Here is a 19,122-nt window from a genome sequence, read left to right on the forward strand (position 1 = left end):
GGGGGTGCTGAGATAGAAGGATTCTAGATAATGAGCACATCCAGTTCAGGAACCCTCCTCTAGTGTGTGATTTACAGGCTGGTTTCAGTCTCAGCTTGCACACATGGCATCACTGCAGCTGTGCAGAACCGAACTCAGTGTTAACCTTCCATCGATGGCTCCTTTTAGCTCACCTGAAACCACAGAACATCAGCTTTGAATGTTCACAAGGAAGTCATTCAGATGGGAAGGGAACAGCTGGGTCCTTATGAACTGAAGAAAAACTCATCACAAGAACACTCAGAAACTCCTTCCCACTACCAAGGCTTGAGTTACTGTCTAAGCTTCCTCTTCAGTCAAACTCATAGCTGAACGTCCCCAAGCCAGGGGGTGTCTGAAGTTCCAGTTTGGCAGAGGGCTCTGTAAACATCTGCTGAAGCATTCCATGACTACAGACACCAATGTACAAGACTAGAGCTTGACAGTCCCAGTCCACTGCCTGCTGTGGTCAATGGATACAAGGCTACTGATGTTGATGGGCACTGAATCAGACCCTAAGAAAGCTTAAAAAAAGAACTTACACAAACCCAAGTACTTTAAACTAAAGAACATCTCCAAAAGTCCCAATGCTCCCCAGGTGATGGCTCCATTGCAACTGGGACTACTCACTGAGTAGAGCTGTCCAGGACTATCTGCCACAAACAATTGGTTCCTCTAAATTAGGGCATGAAGGCCTTCTCCTAACAATAAAACCCAGAGGCGTGACCAGTGCAGCTGACAAGAGTCTAAAAGTCTCCCAACTTGTACCCAAAAGGTTCATTTGTTACGACAGTTCGTTTGGATTTGAACCCTACCTTCCTCCGACCGCTTCCCACAGCCATGCTGATTAAACTTTAATCTTACCAAAAAATTAGAATTTCAGTTCTAGTTAACAATGCACAATAAATCTGAACTGGAAAATATTACAAAATTCTTTCAAAAGCTTCAAATACAACACAAAAGTGTCCGTTTTTTGTCTGTAATAAATTGAAAAAATCTTTTTCACTAAAATAGTTTCCCACCCTTCCGTAAAAAGTCTGAGCCGAGCCTGCCCCGGCTGCCGCCAGCAAAGCGCCCCGGGGCCAGCAGCACAACCGCACCAGTCCTGCAGAGACGCTCTGCTCCCGTCACCAACACTGCCCTGCTCCTCCCTGCTGCCTCAGGGCTCCTGCTTGATGTAGTAACTGGCAGAGCCATTGCTCTCCTGGTCGGATGCTCCCTGGAGGAAGCTGTACTCCTCCCCATCCAGCAGCTCCTCCTTCAGCTGCAGTGACGGCACTGGAAGGGAAAGATGAACATTAAAGAGCTACAAAATCCCAAGCAGGGACTCCACCACTGCCCTGGCAGCCTGCTCCAGGGCTTGAGAACCCTTCTGGGGGAGGCTGTTTGCTCTTGCCCCATCACTTGTCCCAGAAGAGACTTGCCCCAGCTGGCTCTGCTGCCAAGAACCCATCACAGCTGGGTGCAGTGCTTGGGAAGCTGCCCCCAGCCAGTGCTCCCTGCTGGCTCTGCTGCTGAGAACCCATCACAGCTGGATGCAGTGCTTGGGAAGCTGCCCCCAGCCAGTGCTTCCTGCTGTCTCTGCTGCTGAAGGAGTTTCTGCAGTGGCACAGCAGAACAACAGGAACCTGAGCGTCTCCTCTTGACCTGGCCCCATCACAGCAAAGTTCACTCTGCTCAGTTCTGCTGCTGGCTTCTCAACAGCTCCAGTCAGGAGGTAAAGCTCCACATTAGGGATCTGCACCCTGGCAGCAGCAGAATGGCTCAAAGGCACCTGGAGTGTGCTGTGGGAACACAGGGAGCCAAGACCCTTCTGCAATAGCCTCCAGCTGAAGACACGTGCAGAGGTTCTTGTAACCTGTGGTGACCTTACCACAGAAGCTGTGCACTGCACAGCTCTGGCTGAACCCTTCTGCAAGACTCAGTCCTGAACAATGAAAGGCTCCAGCAGCCAGTTCCCTGCCATTACTTCCTGCGCCTCAGCACTTCTGCTGCCACCATCTATGAAGAATAAGCATGTAGGAGGCAGCCAGCTCTAACTTTTCCTAACCTTGTTCTCTCATCTGCTTTGGAGGAAGAGGATTTTTTAGCACTGAGCAAGCAGAAGAACCCATCAGAGGTTCCTGCTTGTCTCCACAGCTCTGCACTTCAGGTTAGTGAGCAGAGCAAACTCCACCAGAACCCAGCTCCTCATGGCACTAGGAAGGAGATTTTCCTTTCCAGAGTCTGTCACACATCTCCAACTAGAACTGGGACTTCGGAACCTGAGCCCACAAGCTCAAACCAACAGGCCAAGGGCAAACACCACTTTGTCACCCACTTTTCTTGTGTCCTTTGTACTGCTGTGATTTAGCTTTTTTCTTCTGTTTGGATGAACTTGACTGGCTGTCTCTGGAGGCTGCAAACACAAACAGAATCACATCAGAATTCACACCTGAAGTTCAATCCTTTGAAAAAAGCCTTCAGGGTGTGCCAAAGCAGCTGTGCAGCCAGAGGCTGCCCTGCAGTGATCGGATGGAGGCAGAGCACCTCTCCTGGGGGAAGCCTCCCATTGAACTGCTAGCAGCAGCTACCAACCCTGCCACTGCCCAGCCAGCAGCAATGATGACAGACTGGTCTGACAGGACAGGCCTTGATGCACTGAAGTCTTCCCACAGAAAGCCTTCTGCACAAGAGCAGCTCTGCACAGGCTGAGCTCCCTCAGCTGCAGTCTGGGGAGCGCTGCCAGCTCTCAGTGATACCACTCCGAGCTGGCAGCCAAGCACCAGGCTTCCTCCTTGGATCAAGCAAGCATCCTCTGGCATTACAACAGCTAAACAGCCTCAGAAACACACAGAAGTGCTTCAGAAGTTGCAGTGGGAGTGGAGCTGCGTCCTTCCGAGCAGGAGTGGGGACTTGCTCTGGTAACCGAGCGCGGGAAGGACGGAGACACAACTCACCCCCGCGAACCCGTAAGGGCTGGTGAGCAACGGCTTAAGGAGCAGGACTCACACTGTGGTGCTGGAGGCTGCAGCTGGTACCCAGTCAGCTGGCACCAGCCCACTGGGTAGAGGTCTGGGGACTCGCAGTCCACCCACTGGTCGTACTCCTCCTCCCAGCCGTCAAAGTGGATGCGCAGCAGGCGGTGGATGATGCGCGTGACGGTGGCCACGCACACCAGCCGCGGCTCCATCAGGTCCACGGCCTCCAGCTTCATCCCCACGTGGAACCCATGGTTGGGGACCTCCTGTAGGGGCAGCCAGCAGGCACAGGGCAGGTGTTAATGAGTTAGGCTGAGTGTTGAAGCCAGGGCAGCAGGCAAACACCAGAGAGCACTTCTGAAGCTTCCTGCAGCTTTGGCACTTGAGCAGCACTGCGATGGCTCTCACTGCTGACAGCCTCTGCTTGCCCAGCTTCTCAAAGATGTATTTCGTGACAGCACAGAGTCGTTTGGGCTGGAAAGGGCCTCCAAGATGGAGTCCAGCCGCCAGCCTAAGATCACCGTGGCCACTGAAACCTGAGCACTCTGCACAAGTGGGTCATCCCATGGGGCATGCAGACAGAGAGGCAGAGGAAGGCCAAATCCCAGCATGCTCCTTACCTTGTTGAAGAGCTTGACAGGCGCTGCTATGGAGTCAGTTTCCCTGAGGTAGTCAAACCATTTAAAGGGGAGTTTTGCATAACCTGTGAAGTTTAAACAACATTTTCACACATGGACTGCAGGCCTCAGGCCTCTCAACAACAACAACCACCTCCTGCCTACTGAGTCATGGCCTAAGGACAACAAAAGAGCAAAACATTAATACCAGAAACCCAACTCCCTGAGCTTCAGTCTAAGGGGGGCAGTCGGTCACTTGGACACTGCCCACTGGCACCAAAGGAGATGAATGTAAGTTCTGGGCAGTACAGCAAGAGCCACTGCATGCCAAGTCAATCATTCATGCCTGAGGCTCTGCCCACACCGATCCTTTGTCTCTGGCAATGTCCCCTGATTGCCCCAGAACAGATCGTGGCATCGAGCACAAGCAGCGTCTGTCCTGTGGGGAAGAGCTCCCCTGCTGCAACACTCCAGTTGTTAGGAGCAAGCAGGGATGCTTTCCCAGGCTAAAATCAGCAGGAATACAGAAGAGGAGAGGATTGTTACCTTTCACTTTCCATTTCTAAGAGCTATTATGAAAGGGAGAAAGTCTCGTCCAATGTATTCAGCTGCTGGTCAGCTGCTGACTATGCATAAACCACACAGGACTGCTCTGGGGCACCTTCTACAGCTGCTCTACCAGCCAGGCCTCACATTCAGCTGGAGCAGTAACAGCTTGGAAGAGTCTTTGTGCTGGGGAGCTATGGAACTGCTGGATCTTCGTCGTCAGCAGATTTAGAAGAGCTGCCAGGAGCCAGCACTGCAGGGGCCAGCCTCCTCAGGTGACTAACGCCTCACAGCCCAGAATGGCCACACCTTTGTGCATCCCAATCTGAGCAGCTCATCTTCTGCTGACTTCAGAAAGAGGTGCAGATGTTTGGAAGGAATGGGTCCATGGACACAAAGTCCCAGTGCCTTCACAACTGTCACATGGCTCCAGGGGTGCTTGGCAGAGTGCGTCAGGCCAGAAACATCACAGCTGCACCAGCAGCTGGGACTGGACACCTGACTGCTCTGCATCTCCCTGCTTTCCTCTGCCACACCAACACAGCTGCAGGCAGCTCCTTTGCTTAGCTCCTCAGCACACAAACACAAGCAGACAGCGGGTCCCTGCTGCAGCAGGCAGAACAAAGACACTGTCCATTTTCAAGCTCCCAAGTTTGCCAAGTAACAACTGCCCCCCCAGAGCTCTGATCCCACTGGCTGTGTTAATGCACATTTTGCTCTGTGTGTTACTCCTGCTAATTCCTCTCTCGAGTGGTTTTTAGACCACTGCAGGAGAGATTTGTAACCTGAGTGATGGTACCGGAGTGTCAGGGCAGAACTGCCATCAGAGGGAGCACATAGAGGGAAAGGCTGAGGCTGCCAGGGTCAGAGAAACAGAGCATCACCACTGTGTTACCAAAACTCACTGCTGTGTAAGTGATGTCTGAAGAGCCAAGAGGAAAAGGCTCACCCCAGAAGGAGGGGTTCTCCCATTCTGCCTCAGCAGTTCCACGTTCCCATGTGCAGTGGATTGCTGTGCACTGACTGCATGCTGCTATCCTCCCAGGAAACCCTCCCTTTGCAAGTACTCTTGCCCTGCACCTCTCTGAGGGGGTGATTATGCCCACAAGTTTCTTGGGCAATACACTGAATGAACTGACTGCAAGCACCAGAGCCTGCCCAGCTGTGCTGCCTGCAGGCTCGGACAGATTCATTCAGGTGCACTAACGGCAGTGGTAGGAAATGGTCTTCCTCACGTTGCATGAGACTGCCTTTGTGGTCATCACCGAGCACAACAGCTTCGTGAATGCAAGCAGAAGCCTGCAAGAATGGGAGTGGAGAAAAATCCACACAGGATTATCTGCTGGGCCACAGCTAGCTACAGCCCAGGAGCACCGCAGGGGAACGTGAAGGCAGCACAGGGCTGCTGGGCAGGCAGCTTTTCCTCCCAGACAGCTCCAAAGGCAAAGCTCCTGCTTTCTGTGCACATTCTTCACAAAGCAGCTGGCACTGCTGGGCATCAGCCCAGCCTGAGACCCTTGGGCAGTGTCTGTTAACCCTTTTGGTGGCAATGCTATGTTCTCAGCAGGCCTTTGGGTGTCTACCAGAGCTCCCACACACCACAGCTCGGTTGCTATTCTCAGTTCCAACAGCAAAAGCAAGTTGCAGCCAGAGAACCACTCAGGTGTCCATTTGACTTTTTCTAAGTGACAATTTCTTATGGTTTAGGTTCTTCTGAAGTTATGCTGCTGGATTTGCTTCAGACTTGAGACTCAAGTCCTGAGCTAAGAAACAAAGCACATTGCACATACAACATCACTGCAAATATTGAAAGCAAAAGGTGGTCAGAATGCTTAAGTACCTCTGGGTGGAGTTAGTTCAATCATGTTAATTTCACAGAAACCAACAGGGAAAATAGAAGGGGAAGTGGCATGGTAACAAAACCAATCAGACCCATCTGCTGCTTCTGAGCCATCAATCCCAATCATAAGATAGCCATCTGCTAAAACCTTTGTAAAGAGAAACAAAATGGGACATTAAACACCTTCGGCTGGGGAGGAGGCTAGAGAGAAAGCATGCCAGGTTTGAGAGGGTGACAGGGGCTCAGGGGCAAAGGGAAGCACACTGAAAAGGACATTCACTCATCACAAGCCCCCAGTCACAGCCTGTCTCCAAGGTGTGCACTGCTGTCACACAGCCCCTTGCAGGCTGCAGAGGCAGGAGATGAGCACTTCCTTCCCCTCAGCTCTGGTTTTGTTCTCATCAACAGCAGTTCCACTTCCACAGCTCTATGTTTGGGCTGCTCTTTGGCTTGCAAGGACTCATTGCACACATCAGACTCAAATCACAACCTCAACTGCTCACTGCTAGGGTGAGCAACTGCTCTAAGCTACTCTGTACATTTGCTTCCTCTGGTAAAGGAGATTTTACATGGATGGGCTCCCTTTCAACCAAGGCAAGAGAGAAGCACACCCTGGAAATCTCTTCACAGGCTTCTGCAAGGAAGTAAGAGGAGCTTTGAGCAGCCTCTGAATAGCAGCAAACACTTGGTGTAATTTGCACAAATTAATCTCACCAACACATTATATCTTAAAAGTAGGGCTGAATTTCCAGAGACTAAAGCCTGAACAAAACTTGACCTGAGCACACTGCTGTGCACAGGAGATGTGAACAGTTACTGCACCCCAGCAGCTCTCCCTGGCCTTTAGTTTGGTTCTGAGCCCCAGTAAAGGTGGGGGGCAAAAGCAATCCCAGCTACCTATCCCAGACATGGTTTGTTTTCTTACCTTTCTTAATAGTTTGCCACACATATTGCGTGAAAGGTTTAAGGGGTCTATAGCTTCCAGCTTCATTCCTTCTTTAAACCACTCTCCAGCTGAGTCGACCTCTTTTACCTACAGAACAGCACCAGGAGCTCAGACTAACAAGCCTGGAAGAGAAGAGCCCCACACTGCCAGGGCACCAGACTCTGCCAGCTCTGCTCGTGCCCAGGAGGACAGCTCAGCCAAGGGCTTCAGCAAGAAGTGCTTGTGCTGGACTCAGACTTTCAGGGCCTGCTTTACCACACCAGAAGCAGAGCACACAAGTGCTGCCTGCCAGCAAACTCTCACCTTCAGAAACAAGTGGGGGGGAGCATCAAAAATGTCCATCCTGTTTCTTTGTCAGATCTGCAAGGGACCATGGCACAGGTTACTCACAGGTGTAGCAGAGCGACATGCTGCAAGCACCCCTCTGGGAGGTGCTGTTTATCCCGAGGGCACCACACACATCTGGAGGACATTTCCCACTTTTCCTCATTGACTTCCACCCGACAGACCTCTGCCCTTCACCTTCCCTGCCCATCTCCTAATGCCCTCTGCTCCAGCGGAATCTGGCATTGCACAAACCTGCGAGTTGACTCTGCAGCCTCTCCTGAAACACCTGTGTATGCTGCACTGGGCAAGAGCCCAGAATGGAGACACACAGAGCTGGCACTGCAGGGCTGTGCCACCCCAGGCACCAGCAAGAGCAATGCCATGCCTGGGTGCTGCAGTTCAAGGTTTTCCTGCCCAAACAGCTCGCCAGTCACTGCTCATCAGTGACGCTTTCCAGGTACTGACATACTGCAAACTCAACTGGAATTGATTTTGGCTTCTCTAGCAAAACACACAAATGATACTGGTAACAAGTTCCTGGTTGTTACAGAATTGGCAAGACTCACAGCCTGCATGGGTTGGAAGGAACCCTCAAGGCCATCCTGTCTGACCCCCCTGCAGGCAGTAGGGACACCTCCAACTACAGCAGGATGCCCAGGGCCACACCGAGTCTGACTTTGAATGACTCCAGGGATGAAGCCTCAACCACATCCCTGGGAAGCCTGTTCCAGGGTCTCACCACTATCACTGCACAGAACCTCCTCCTGATGTCCAACCTCAACCCACCCTGCTCCAGTTCCACACCACTGCCTCTCGCCCGACTGCCAGAGACCCTTCTCAGGCCCCGCGCAGCTCCCCGGGCATCTGTGCAGAGCAGCCCCGCAGCTGCCGGCAGGGCCCTGCCCAGGCAGGCTCACCCGAGCGCTTGAAGCGGTGCCCGATGCTGCGGGACCAGCCCACGTGGTGGATCAGGGGGCTATACATGTGGCACCAAAAGTCGTCGCTCTTGTCCTCGCTCTCCTCGTACACCAGCCGCAGGCGGCCCCCAATGACGCTCTCCACCACGGCCACCCTGGTGCGGCACAGGTGCGTCTTGTCCACCACCTCCACCCTCATGGCCGTTTTGAATGGGTACTGCATGCTCTCGGACACCTTGAGGTGACAGGAGAGACCCTCGGTGAGCGCAGCCTCAGCCTCCCCTCGGTCACCTGCTGCTAGAGCAGCGCTCTGCGCTCAGGCTCTGGCTATCAGGCCTCGCGAGCACAGCAGGGCGAGTGAAGGCTTCCAGGCAGCCACGCAGGAGGGGCCTGCAGTGCTTTAACTGCATCGAGCAGAGCCCCTCACGATTCTCACACAGCCCACAGGAGCTTTCCACTGACATAATGAATGTTTCTTCAGCTGCTCACAATGGATAAAGCGACCTCGAGAAACAGCTGTAGCCAAGACCCCACCAAGATTGCTTTCTTTGCCAGCCACTCAACATACATCACGTGAGGAAGAGGATGGCAGCAGCTTATCATAAAAGGCATGGAAGAAAAACACCTTTGAGACAATCAAAGCTGGCTACTCACAAACACTTCTCCACAACATCCCAAAAAGGAAGAGCATGGGAGGAGACGTCCCTCTGCCTGGTGGCAGCACGTTGTTTCATCACCGCTGCCTCTCACTTAGGAGCTCCCCAAAGAGCTGAGGTCTTGCCATTTTAATTTGGCTGCCAGCTGAGCTAGACTTGTAGGCAGCAGGACGTGACTGCACAAACACTTTTTGTCTGCTGTTCCTCTACCACTGGATGCAGTGCAAGCCAAGGAGTAAGCCCCAGGTTCCTGCTGGAAGGCAGGTACCATGGCAGAGCAGCGGCGAGCACGCACATCACACTGCAGGGGCAGCTGACAAAGAGACGTGACTTAAACCCAGCACAGCCACCTCCAGCGTGAATGCTCAACAGGAACACTTCCAAGTGCCTAATTACTGTGCCTGGGTCTGCACTACAGTAACACCTCTGGTTCAGTTTCTTGAACCAGTGCACGACAAAAATCATCCCTGAATTAAGAGAATCAGATTTATCGCAGGGTAGCTTATTGGCACTGTTCTAAACTGGGGTGCTTTAGAATTAAAACTGATCAGCTAGTTTTAAAGAAAATGGCTCTCTGCTAGAGGGAAGAGCTCTCCACACAGACACTGACAAGTGTGGACACACATGGAGAAGAGACTCCAAGGAAAACTGCATTTAAGAGTACCACTGCCCCTGCAAGAGGAGCTAACCTGCCACTGCAAGGCACTCCAGCCCTGCCCACTGCTGCAACCTGGTTTAAAGCAGATGATTGACATTGCATCAGCCTTACCTTCTGAGAAAAGTCAGGAGGAAGTGTTTTGGCACCAGTGAGTCGTTTCACTAGAAAAGCTTTCCAGTTTGTGTATTTGTGTTGGATGGCTGTTGCAAATGAAGGGGAAAAAATCAGCCTCTGATTTGTAATTGTGTCCATTAGAGACAGTATTAGAGTCTGGAATACGCAAAGAAGAGATCCCAGGTGACTTAAAAATCCTGGATGACAACAACGACAAAAAGCTCTGTAAAGAAGGAATGCTACCCGAGGTTAAGGCTAGGGCTCGCCAGGGCAGAGAGGGCACTGACACGCTAGAGACCCAGGCAGTGCCTGTCCACGGCACCGACGCCACCTGCTGCCACCTCACTTCAGACACGGAGCTGCACCAGGTGGGTGCTACACCAAAACCGCTTTCAGCATCACTCTTATCTTGCCGAATGCTAACAGGATTTACTCCTAACTGCTGACAGAGTTAAAAACTCTCTGGACCAGGATCAGTGAAGTTCAACACAGATAGACTCTGAAAGCAATCAGCAAGGCCACCGGGTACATACTTCGAGGAGGGACTAAGGGCTTCCCACTGGTTGCACACCAACCAACTGGGTGGATGTCAGACCCACAAACGTTGCACCAGAAGTCAAGACTTGAATCGTTTTCGAAGCCTTCATATCTCAGCAGGGCATTGTAGCCTGGAAGAGAGCAACCCAGGGGGAAACAGACAAACATTAATGGGATTATAAACCACAGATTCCCCTTTCCTTACCAGCTGGGAGCAGGTCTCACCGGGCCAGCAAGACCACACTTCTCCCCAGACCATGCCATGAGAGTAACAATGTGGTTACAGCACAGAACACTCAGCTGAGCGCCTGCGCACTGCCGGGCAACTCACACTGCCACTCAGCTGAGCACCCATGCTCTGCCAGGTGACTCACACTGCCACTCAGCTGAGCACCCATGCTCTGCCAGGTGACTCACACTGCCACTCAGCTGAGCACCCATAGCTGAGCACCCATGCTCTGCCAGGTGACTCACACTGCCACTCAGCTAAGCTTCTGTGCGCTGCTGGCTGACTCACACAAGTGTCTGTGCACTGCCAGGCAACTCACACTGCCACTCAGCCGAGTGCCCATGCTCTGCCAGGTGACTCGCACAAGTGTCTGTGCACTGCCAGGCAACTCACAGTGCCACTGAAACTCTTGAGCTCTGCAGGCTCTCTGGAGGAGGCTACCACTGCCTGCCACAGTACCTTAGCACTGTGACCCTGACATTTTCACTTTGACCTGTCAGCAGTGACATGTCCTGAGGACTCAGAGTCACTCAAGTGCTAAAATCCATTACCTATGTGCACAGCCTTGACAAACCTGGCCAGTGCCAACTCCATGCTGCCCAGGTGCCACTGACAAAGCGATCAGCTCCCGTGAGTGGTTCCCTGAAGTCTCTTTACCTGCTAATTCACAATTCCAGCTATCCAGAAGACTTTGGTGGGCAGGCTGCAGTCAGTGTTTGGAACCTCCACTCGTACGCCTTCCTGAGATGTCGCCCCAGCAGGTGCCCATGGGTTGCCTGTCCATTTGGAGTGGGGGGAAAAGTCACCAGGTTACCACACACCAGAATGATTTTCTGTTCTATCAGGGGCTCATGAGTGACTTGCAGGACAAAGCCACCACTGCTTATGTGCAGGACAAAGCCACCACTGCCTATGACAAGGCAGCAGCATATGTTTAGAAAACATTCTCTCTGTGCCTGGCCTCAGCCTGAAGCTGCTATGCAGGGCCCTGGCTGGATCCAGCTGTTGCTCTATCCCCTGCAGGCTGCCAAGCCCCACACACACAGACTGCACACACTCACAGGCCAGATCTGCTCTGCTGGCTTCCAGCTGGGTGCAAGCTCCTGACTTTTTTTCCTGAAGAGGAAGTTCTTCACCATGAGAGTGGTGAGAGGCTGGAATGGGTTGCCCAGGGAGGTGGTTGAGGCCAGGCTGGCTGAGGCTGTGTGCAGCCTGCTCTAGGGCTGGGGTGTCCTGGGCACGGCAGGGGGGTTGGAACTGGCTGCTCCTTGTGCTCCCTTCCAGCCCTGACTGATTTTGCAGTTTCAGTGAGGACGGTGCAATTCCTCTGCAACTCCACTCGTGGGTCTGGAAGTCCAACCCTGCCCCACAGCCATGCTGGCAGCCAGAAACACTGCTGAGAAAGTGCCCAAGTTCTGCCTTGGATCTGCTTCTGTCACTTGTCACAGTGGGGATTGTCACCCACTGGCTCTCACCCCCTCAGAGAGCAGGCTTGAAGATCGCCTGCAGGCAGCACTCCTCGAAGCAAGAAGGAGCAGCAGAAGCCTCAGAGGTGCCTGGCTGCCAGGAGGTGCCCCACACAGTCTCAAAGGCTCAGACTCATGTGGCAGTACCAAACAAAGCCATGTTTGCTGATCTGTTAAGGGTCTGTGCAAGCTGAAGGTGCGAATAGCATTCAGTTTGCTGTCTCAAGGAGATCTTGTGGTAGAGCAGAGCACCATGACAGGCAGGGCTGGTCCTGCAGAGCCACCTGAAGTGCACAGTGCTGAAGAGTTCAAACCCTCAGGAGTTACTCGGCTGAGGTTATACTAACAAAACAGAAATGACTCAGCCTACATTAAACCTTGGCTACCAGGAAGGGGAAGATTCAGATTTGGGGTATTTTAGAACATTCTAAGGTGCTCTGAGAAGAAATTCTCAGTTCAGAGAGCATCCAGATAGCACAGGGACAGCTGAAGGGGACCTCCAGATGTGTCCTGCAGTGGGCAGACATTGCTCTAAGCTGTCTCACACTTACCAAGCCCTCTGCAAACACAAATGCAGTGGGCACAGCCTCCAGCTCCACAGAATCCTGGCCAAGAGCCACAAGTGAAGAAAGCTGGATGAATCCTGAATGACTGTAAATCACAATCCTGGCTTCTGTTGGCAGCTGGCAATAGACAGCTAGGGCTGCTAAAAGCCAAACTCATCTGAATGGGATACCCTTCCCTGGGAGAAATCTTGGAGGCTGGGCAGGTAGAACTTAAAACTGGTTTTAAGTATCAAGAGAGAAACAAGTGAGGCTGCCAGTTTGCTGTTCCTGAAGCCTGCTCTCCATGTTCTGCTATGTCCTATCTACACCCAGCCAGCCTGCAGAGCCCCTTTGCTACCATCTGGCAGACACAGAACACCACTTGAAGCGTGCTGCAGCTACAGCTTCTCAGTCAAGTCCTGTTCCACCTTCACTGTCACTTCCACACTGACATCTGTAGCTTTTGGGACTGATTGGAGAAATCAACTCTCCCATGTGCCCACTGGAGTAAATCTTGTTGTCATGCATCGAGGCACAGCAGAGAATACAGCAGCACTGAATCCTTTCATCACTGAGCTGCACTCAGTGGCAGCGTTTTACTGCCTGCTCATCTCCATGGATTCAGAGGCAAAAGCACATCCCAGCACCTCTCCTCACAGCAAGGAGCAGAAGTGTTCCAAATCTGCATTCCAGATGTGGATTGGTATAGAGGGAAATAGCAGAAAGGTGAATTTGTCCTTGTCTGTGGAAAGATGGGTTCTGCTAGTTCTCCTACACCAATCCAGATGGCTCGCCCTCCAGGAGGAGGCCATCCTGTGCAGCATCACTGCTGCAGTGCCAGAGAACGTGGCTGTGCTGATGGCTCCCAGCACACTTGGAGCACTGAGCCATCTCCTTGCACTCCTCCCTGAGGAGCACTAAGCCAGGGCTGGAGAAGCCTCCTGCCTTCAGCTCTCCATCTGCTCCATCACCCAACGGTTGCACAGTGCTTTGAGGAACCCCAAGAGCACTGTGCAAGTGTCAGGCCTGGTTTGTCTGCTGGCTGAAGGGGAACTGGCACGGTGAGAACTAGCAGAACCATCATGGACAGGTAAGAACAAATTTACCTCTCAGGCCTGGGGCGCAGAGATCCACTTCATGTCACTCCTCAACAAGGAAGAGCTGGTTCATTGCTTCCTGCTCCAGGAGATGACATGGGAGGGCTATCTGTGAGCAGCAGCTGCTTTTCTGCAAGGTAAGTTTCAGTCAGGAAGGTCCTGTGTGACAGGAGCCCCTACAAGCTAAGTGTCCCCATGCTGAGCTGAGCACAGGCCTCCTGGGTCAGATGAGCTCCTGCAGCTCCCACAGCTTTGGGATGGCAACCACACAGCCAGGGCTGCTGACCTGCAGCTTCAACCAGGACTTTGATGACAGAGTGATGCTACCAGCTCCCAAAGTGTAGGGACACCTGTGCAATAGCAGTGCCCCCACCAAGGTAATGCCAGAGAATACAATGTCCAAAAGGGGCTAGAGTAAGCAGATCCAAGGCAAGCACTGCCACCTCCTGTGGCATCCTGGGAATGCTCCCTGCAGCAAAGCAGCCAGCGACAAGAGAGACCAAGGAAAGGAAAACAGTTCAGCTTAGGACAAAAACTATACTGGAAGACAGAGAGAAATCACACGAGACCTGAAATACTGCAGCGTGCCAGGTTATAAAACAATCATAGGTGAGCAAAATCCTAGGCCTGGTCCTTCCCTGAGTTTCTTTAGTACTGATCCCAGCACTCCCTGTCAAATGCCCACACAGACCCACCTGGCACAGCCAGATTCATGTTTTATCTAATGACAAACCTAAGGGCAGACGTGTCACGATTTTACTGCCAGTGCAACACTTCTATCTGGCCAGAACAAGCCTTAGACACTCACTCACAAGTGTGTCTGGAACCCCTACTACAGCTAGTAGACAAACACCAGCTAACACAAACTGCTGCGCACCACAGCAATGCAGCACCCAGAGGCAGGAACCAATCCAGACAGACACAGGGTGCTGCTCTTAGAGTGGAGAGGCAGAGGCACCCAGCAAGGGCACTGATGCCTGTTCAGCTCTGGCTGCTTTAAACAATGGATTTTGCAGAACTAACTACAGCAGTGCTAACTGCAAATCACACTCCTCTAACACTGACACCCCCCAGAGCAGGAACCTCCCAGGAGATTGCAGGAGGTGCATTTTACCTGTATGAACAATGAAAAGGGGGGACAGAAAAGCAGAACATTCAGGCTTAGCAGAGCTGTTGCTGTGCAGCCTGTGGAAGGGCTGAAGGTTAAGGTTGGGATGGTGCCAGTCCCCCGCCCCAGGGCACGGTGCAGCCCTAGGAATGAAGCAGCAAGAAGGAAGAAGCTCCTCTTGGCATGGGAAGTTCCAGCAGAGTTCCCAAGTGAGCTGGCTGCTGCCGCTGCTTCCTGGCCAAGGATGCTGTGCCCCATAGCCTGTGCTGTCAGAGCAGCACAGCCACCCTATCACACAGCAGCTCTGGATGTGCACTCCTGAAATCACTCACTCCAGAACTGCAGAGCTGCCAGCAGCCCCAGCCTGCTCACTTAGCACGCGGAGTTCCACACAGAGCCATGAAGCTCTGTGCTGGGCAGCACTCAAGGCCTCAGAGCATAAAGGTTGCTATTCAGAAAGTGCCAACTGCCAAGAGCCCTCAGCTCCTACTGGTTTAGGAGTTGACACAGCTCAGCAGGAATCCCAGAGCTGGACAGAAAGTATCCCTCTCCTCCACCCTGGGGAGAGCTCCCACCAAAGAAAATGTTTGTTTTGATTGCAATTTTTCATCAGATAGCTCTGAGCAAAAGAAAGCTTTTGTAAGGAGATGGAAGAGTGCCACTGCCCACGTGGGCAGGAACAGCTGAGAAAGCACTTTCTGAGAAAGTTTGTACTTGGGACAGAAAGCACTGACAGGGCTCGGCAGGGCCCCAGGACTGGGGCTTGACAGGCACACTGAAGACATGTTGATGAATATTTTTCTGACACTAATCGTTGCAGTGACTGAGGTATTTGAAAGCTTTGTAGCTCTGGTACAAAGACACAAAACCTCTCATTTGAGATGTAGAACAAGATTTCCTTTCCCTCTATTTCTGCACTACTGACAGGGAGAGTCTGACTGAAAACTAAGGAAATGAATCCTCAGCCCAGTCCAAACACATCACCTAAAGATGGATTCAGCACCATGGAGCGAGCCTGGCTCAGTCTCAACAGCCTCTCAGAGGTCCTCACACTGAGCTGGTTGGTCTGATGCTTTTGATGATTCTGGCCCTTGAATGTGAGAAAAGGAACTTCCCAAGTGCTGAAGAAGTCTTCCTTGTACCTTGCTCACTGTGCCCGAGAGTAACTGAGTGTCCGGAGCGGTGTCCGGGGCAGACCAACCCGAGTGCAGCTAAAAGCAGTCACACACAGCCAACAAGCTTCACAGTCCCAGGCCACAAAGCAGATTTGGATTGGAGTGCTCTGTCAAGCTGAGCTGGAGCAGCAGCATGGCACTCCCTGTCTCCTGCACACACAGAGGGCAGAGCAGGCACTGGAAGTACTCACGTGTCTAAAGCAGGTGACAGGAGCTGCTGTGAAGCTATTGCTGTTGATGTAGTTACCCCAGCTGAAACCTTCCACAGGGACAGCTGCTAAGAGAAAGAGATTTTGTTTAGGAAGCTGCTGGTGAGCCCCAAGTCCTGAGTAGCAGGGAGCTCTGTCCTGTTTCTGTGCCATTACCTGCTTTTGTCTTTGCCTGGTTTTGCAGGGTTGCCTGGTACTGAGCATAAGCTGCCAACTTAGCCACTAGAGGTTGTTTCTGCAGGACTTTAGCCTTCTTGGTTGGAGGTTTACCCTAAAACACAAACGTCCCAGTAAATAAAGTCAGCCCAAACCCCCAGCAGGAAATTTCCACAGGGCTGTGGCATCTCTCTGCTACATTTCACTACAATCAGACCACCACGGAACCGAGGGTGACTAAGTTCCACAAAACCACATGGAATATTAAATGAAGCCAAAAACCAGCAGCAAAGAAATGTCCAAAAGATGCCTTTTGAGCTGGCATTCCAGCTGGAACAACACCCCAGGCTCACTCTGCTTTACCTGAAAAACAGATAGCTTTTAACAGCAGCTCACAACCTGCAATCCCCCTCACACCACTGCAGGCTCCTGGCATCTGCTGCACTCCACCCCAGCCAGGGTGGGATGATGCCTGTGCAGCTCTTTGGAGCTTTGCTCAGATGTTACAAATGCACCTTTGTGACTTGGGGATTGATACTGAAAGCGAACAGACCAAGCCCCACTTTGCCAGTCCCTCCAGTCAGAAAACCTTCTAAAGCACACCACAGCAATTCTAACCTCTGACAGCCTCTAAAACCAGGCAGTACCTGGCCAGGATAAACCATGCAACTTCAGGTCACTACAGATGGAGACTGGAGATCTCTCCTGACCCGACTCTCACAGAGGGGCCCCTGCATCCGGACTGTAATCGGGAGCCATCTGCCCTCTGGGCAAGGCAAATTGGTCATCACTGAGGCAGTCTGGAGCTCTGGCTTAGGAAACCCCTTCGGTGAAAGGTTCCCCCACACGTTACCTGCAGGCATCACGCAAGGCTGACACACACAGACAAGAAGTAGGTAAAGAAACTGTGTCTGTACCGCTACCTGAAGCCTGGCCAGAATGCTGGCCTTCTTGGAGTTGGAGGAGTAGCTCCTGGAGCAGGAGACGCTGCAGAAGCGCTTGGTTTTGGAGTAGAAGGCGTCCCGGACCCCAACCATCCCACACATCTCACAGGTGGCTGTTGGGAGAGCAGAGAAGCCCAGGGTCAGCAGTGCCACAGGGCAGCGGCAGAACACAGACTAGGCAAGGCAGCACCACTAAACAGCTTCCTGGGGCTCGACCCTGGAGGCAAATGGCAGCACCAGTGGCAGCGAGACAGTGAGAACCCCAAATGCATGGGCAAAGAGAGGCCTCCTTTCTGCTTCCTGTCCACTTCATCCCGGTGGAGTGAGTGACCCAGCTAAAGCAGCTGACAGTGAGCTGTGTGTGCTCAGGGAAACACTGCTCTGGGTCTGGCCTCCCAGTCTTTGTTCCCTCTAAATAGGGAACACTGCTGCCTGAAGATAAAAGCAGAAAGCAGCACACCCAAAGGCCTCCAGCCCGGCAACTCTCTCCTAGCTGGAGTCGTGCTTCAGAGGCTGACAGCAACACCCACTGAGTTGTTCCATGATGAATGAGGGTTTGCAACCAGCTTACTGAGGCAACACCAAGACTGTACCCAGAGAGCTTTACGCTGGCACACTTCATATGGCAGCAGCTAAGAAGCTTTCCTAGGACAGGCAGAAACACCTCAACACATTTTATGTGTAACACAGGAAGGAAGAACACAGGCCCAGGCTCAGGGAACACAGTGCCATGCCATGGCCCTCAGGGCTCCAAGGATAGTGTCCACAAACGCACACAGCTCTGCACACCTACATGCACAGCACACAGCTGAAGGCAGGGTGGATGCTGCCAGAAGGATTCAAAAGCTTTTTGCATTTCATTTCAGCAAAACCCAACCAACTGCTCCCTCCCATAACAAACCAGCCCCAGCCCTTCAGCAGTTTTGGTCCAGCTCTGGAACCAGACCCTGTAGACTCATGGCACAGGCTGAGCCCCATCAGTAGCAAACTCTGCGCCCCTGCTCCATAGACTTACCCATGCCAGATTTGCCATCTGGATACGTATAAACCTGTCCATTGTTCTTTATAATTGGGAGGCTGGACGGCAGAGGGGCAACCTCCTCTTCACTCTCGTCTGAGCTGGAGCTGCTGCTGGTGTCCTCACTACAGCTATCATAGCCGTCAAACATCCCGAACGAGTCGCAGCTTCTCCTTCCTGCTTGTGAAGTTTGCTCTGTCTGAAAGCAAAAATACCACCAACAGCCCCTCCAGAGAACAGCTCAGCATTCTGAATGCAAGGATTTCGAGGCCAAGCTCCAGACGTTTCAAAGTCAGCCTTCCAAAGCAGAGGCACTAATGCCCTGCTCCATCAGCACAAGCCAGGTGTTGCCCATTTTGTGAGGCTTGCTGCAGCCAGAAGTGGTCAGGGTTTGATACTGGGATACACAGGAGGTCAAAAGCTCTCCTAGCCCATGGAATGCACAGCAGCAGCTCATGCACTGCTTTTTCTTGGTACCTCCAGAGTTCATTAAACCTGGCGTGCTGGGTAACTACAGCCACAGATCTTCCATGCAAATGAGCACACTCCAGATGGCCGCAGTCAGCTGCACTAAGATTCATTCATCTGAGGAAGCTGGGCAGAGAAAACCCAGTTCAGCCAGGAGGGCACTGCTGGTAGAGCAGCAGAGGTAACTGCAGCTCTCTGCTCTCCCGGGCTCAGGGGGCTATCAGCAAACCCCTTGGCTTGCTGGGACTCAGAGTCCCTTGTGTGCGTCAGGAACCCCTCTCCACCTCCTGGGGATGCTCTGAGGATTAATCCATTAGCAGTGATGAGGAACTCAGTTACTATGGCAATGGGGGCTGTGTGAATGCTGGAAGATAGAAAGGTGACTAAGCTGGCACTGCCACACAGAACTTGTTACGTAAGTTTTCCTAGAGCCACAGCCCTGAGGTCAGGTCACTGCAGTTCGGGAGCAGTTTCCAAAGCCATCACACACTGCGCAGATGCAGTGCAGATGCAGTGCTGGCTGCCTGACATCCAGTGCATGGCCTCAACACACTGACAGCCTCCACTTCCA

At 52.5% G+C, this 19,122-nt stretch overlaps 1 protein-coding gene across 1 annotated transcript; it reads right to left on the reverse strand.

Moving 5' to 3' along the window:
* Positions 1-560: 560 nt before the first annotated feature.
* On the reverse strand, positions 561-18,278 carry MBTD1 (mbt domain containing 1). The gene is given in 17 exon segments (XM_064150490.1): positions 561-1,296; positions 2,339-2,416; positions 3,010-3,244; positions 3,599-3,681; positions 5,982-6,129; positions 6,907-7,014; positions 7,231-7,260; positions 7,262-7,287; positions 8,172-8,406; positions 9,597-9,685; positions 10,133-10,278; positions 11,033-11,106; positions 11,108-11,138; positions 15,946-16,030; positions 16,122-16,236; positions 17,045-17,178; positions 18,081-18,278. Coding segments are annotated over 17 exon segments (1,890 nt in total). The 5' UTR covers positions 18,235-18,278; the 3' UTR covers positions 561-1,177.
* Between the last annotated feature and the right edge of the window lie 844 nt (positions 18,279-19,122).

The sequence above is a fragment of the Pogoniulus pusillus genome, chromosome 11 (assembly GCF_015220805.1).
Source record: "Pogoniulus pusillus isolate bPogPus1 chromosome 11, bPogPus1.pri, whole genome shotgun sequence".
Taxonomy (NCBI): Eukaryota; Metazoa; Chordata; class Aves; order Piciformes; family Lybiidae; genus Pogoniulus; species Pogoniulus pusillus.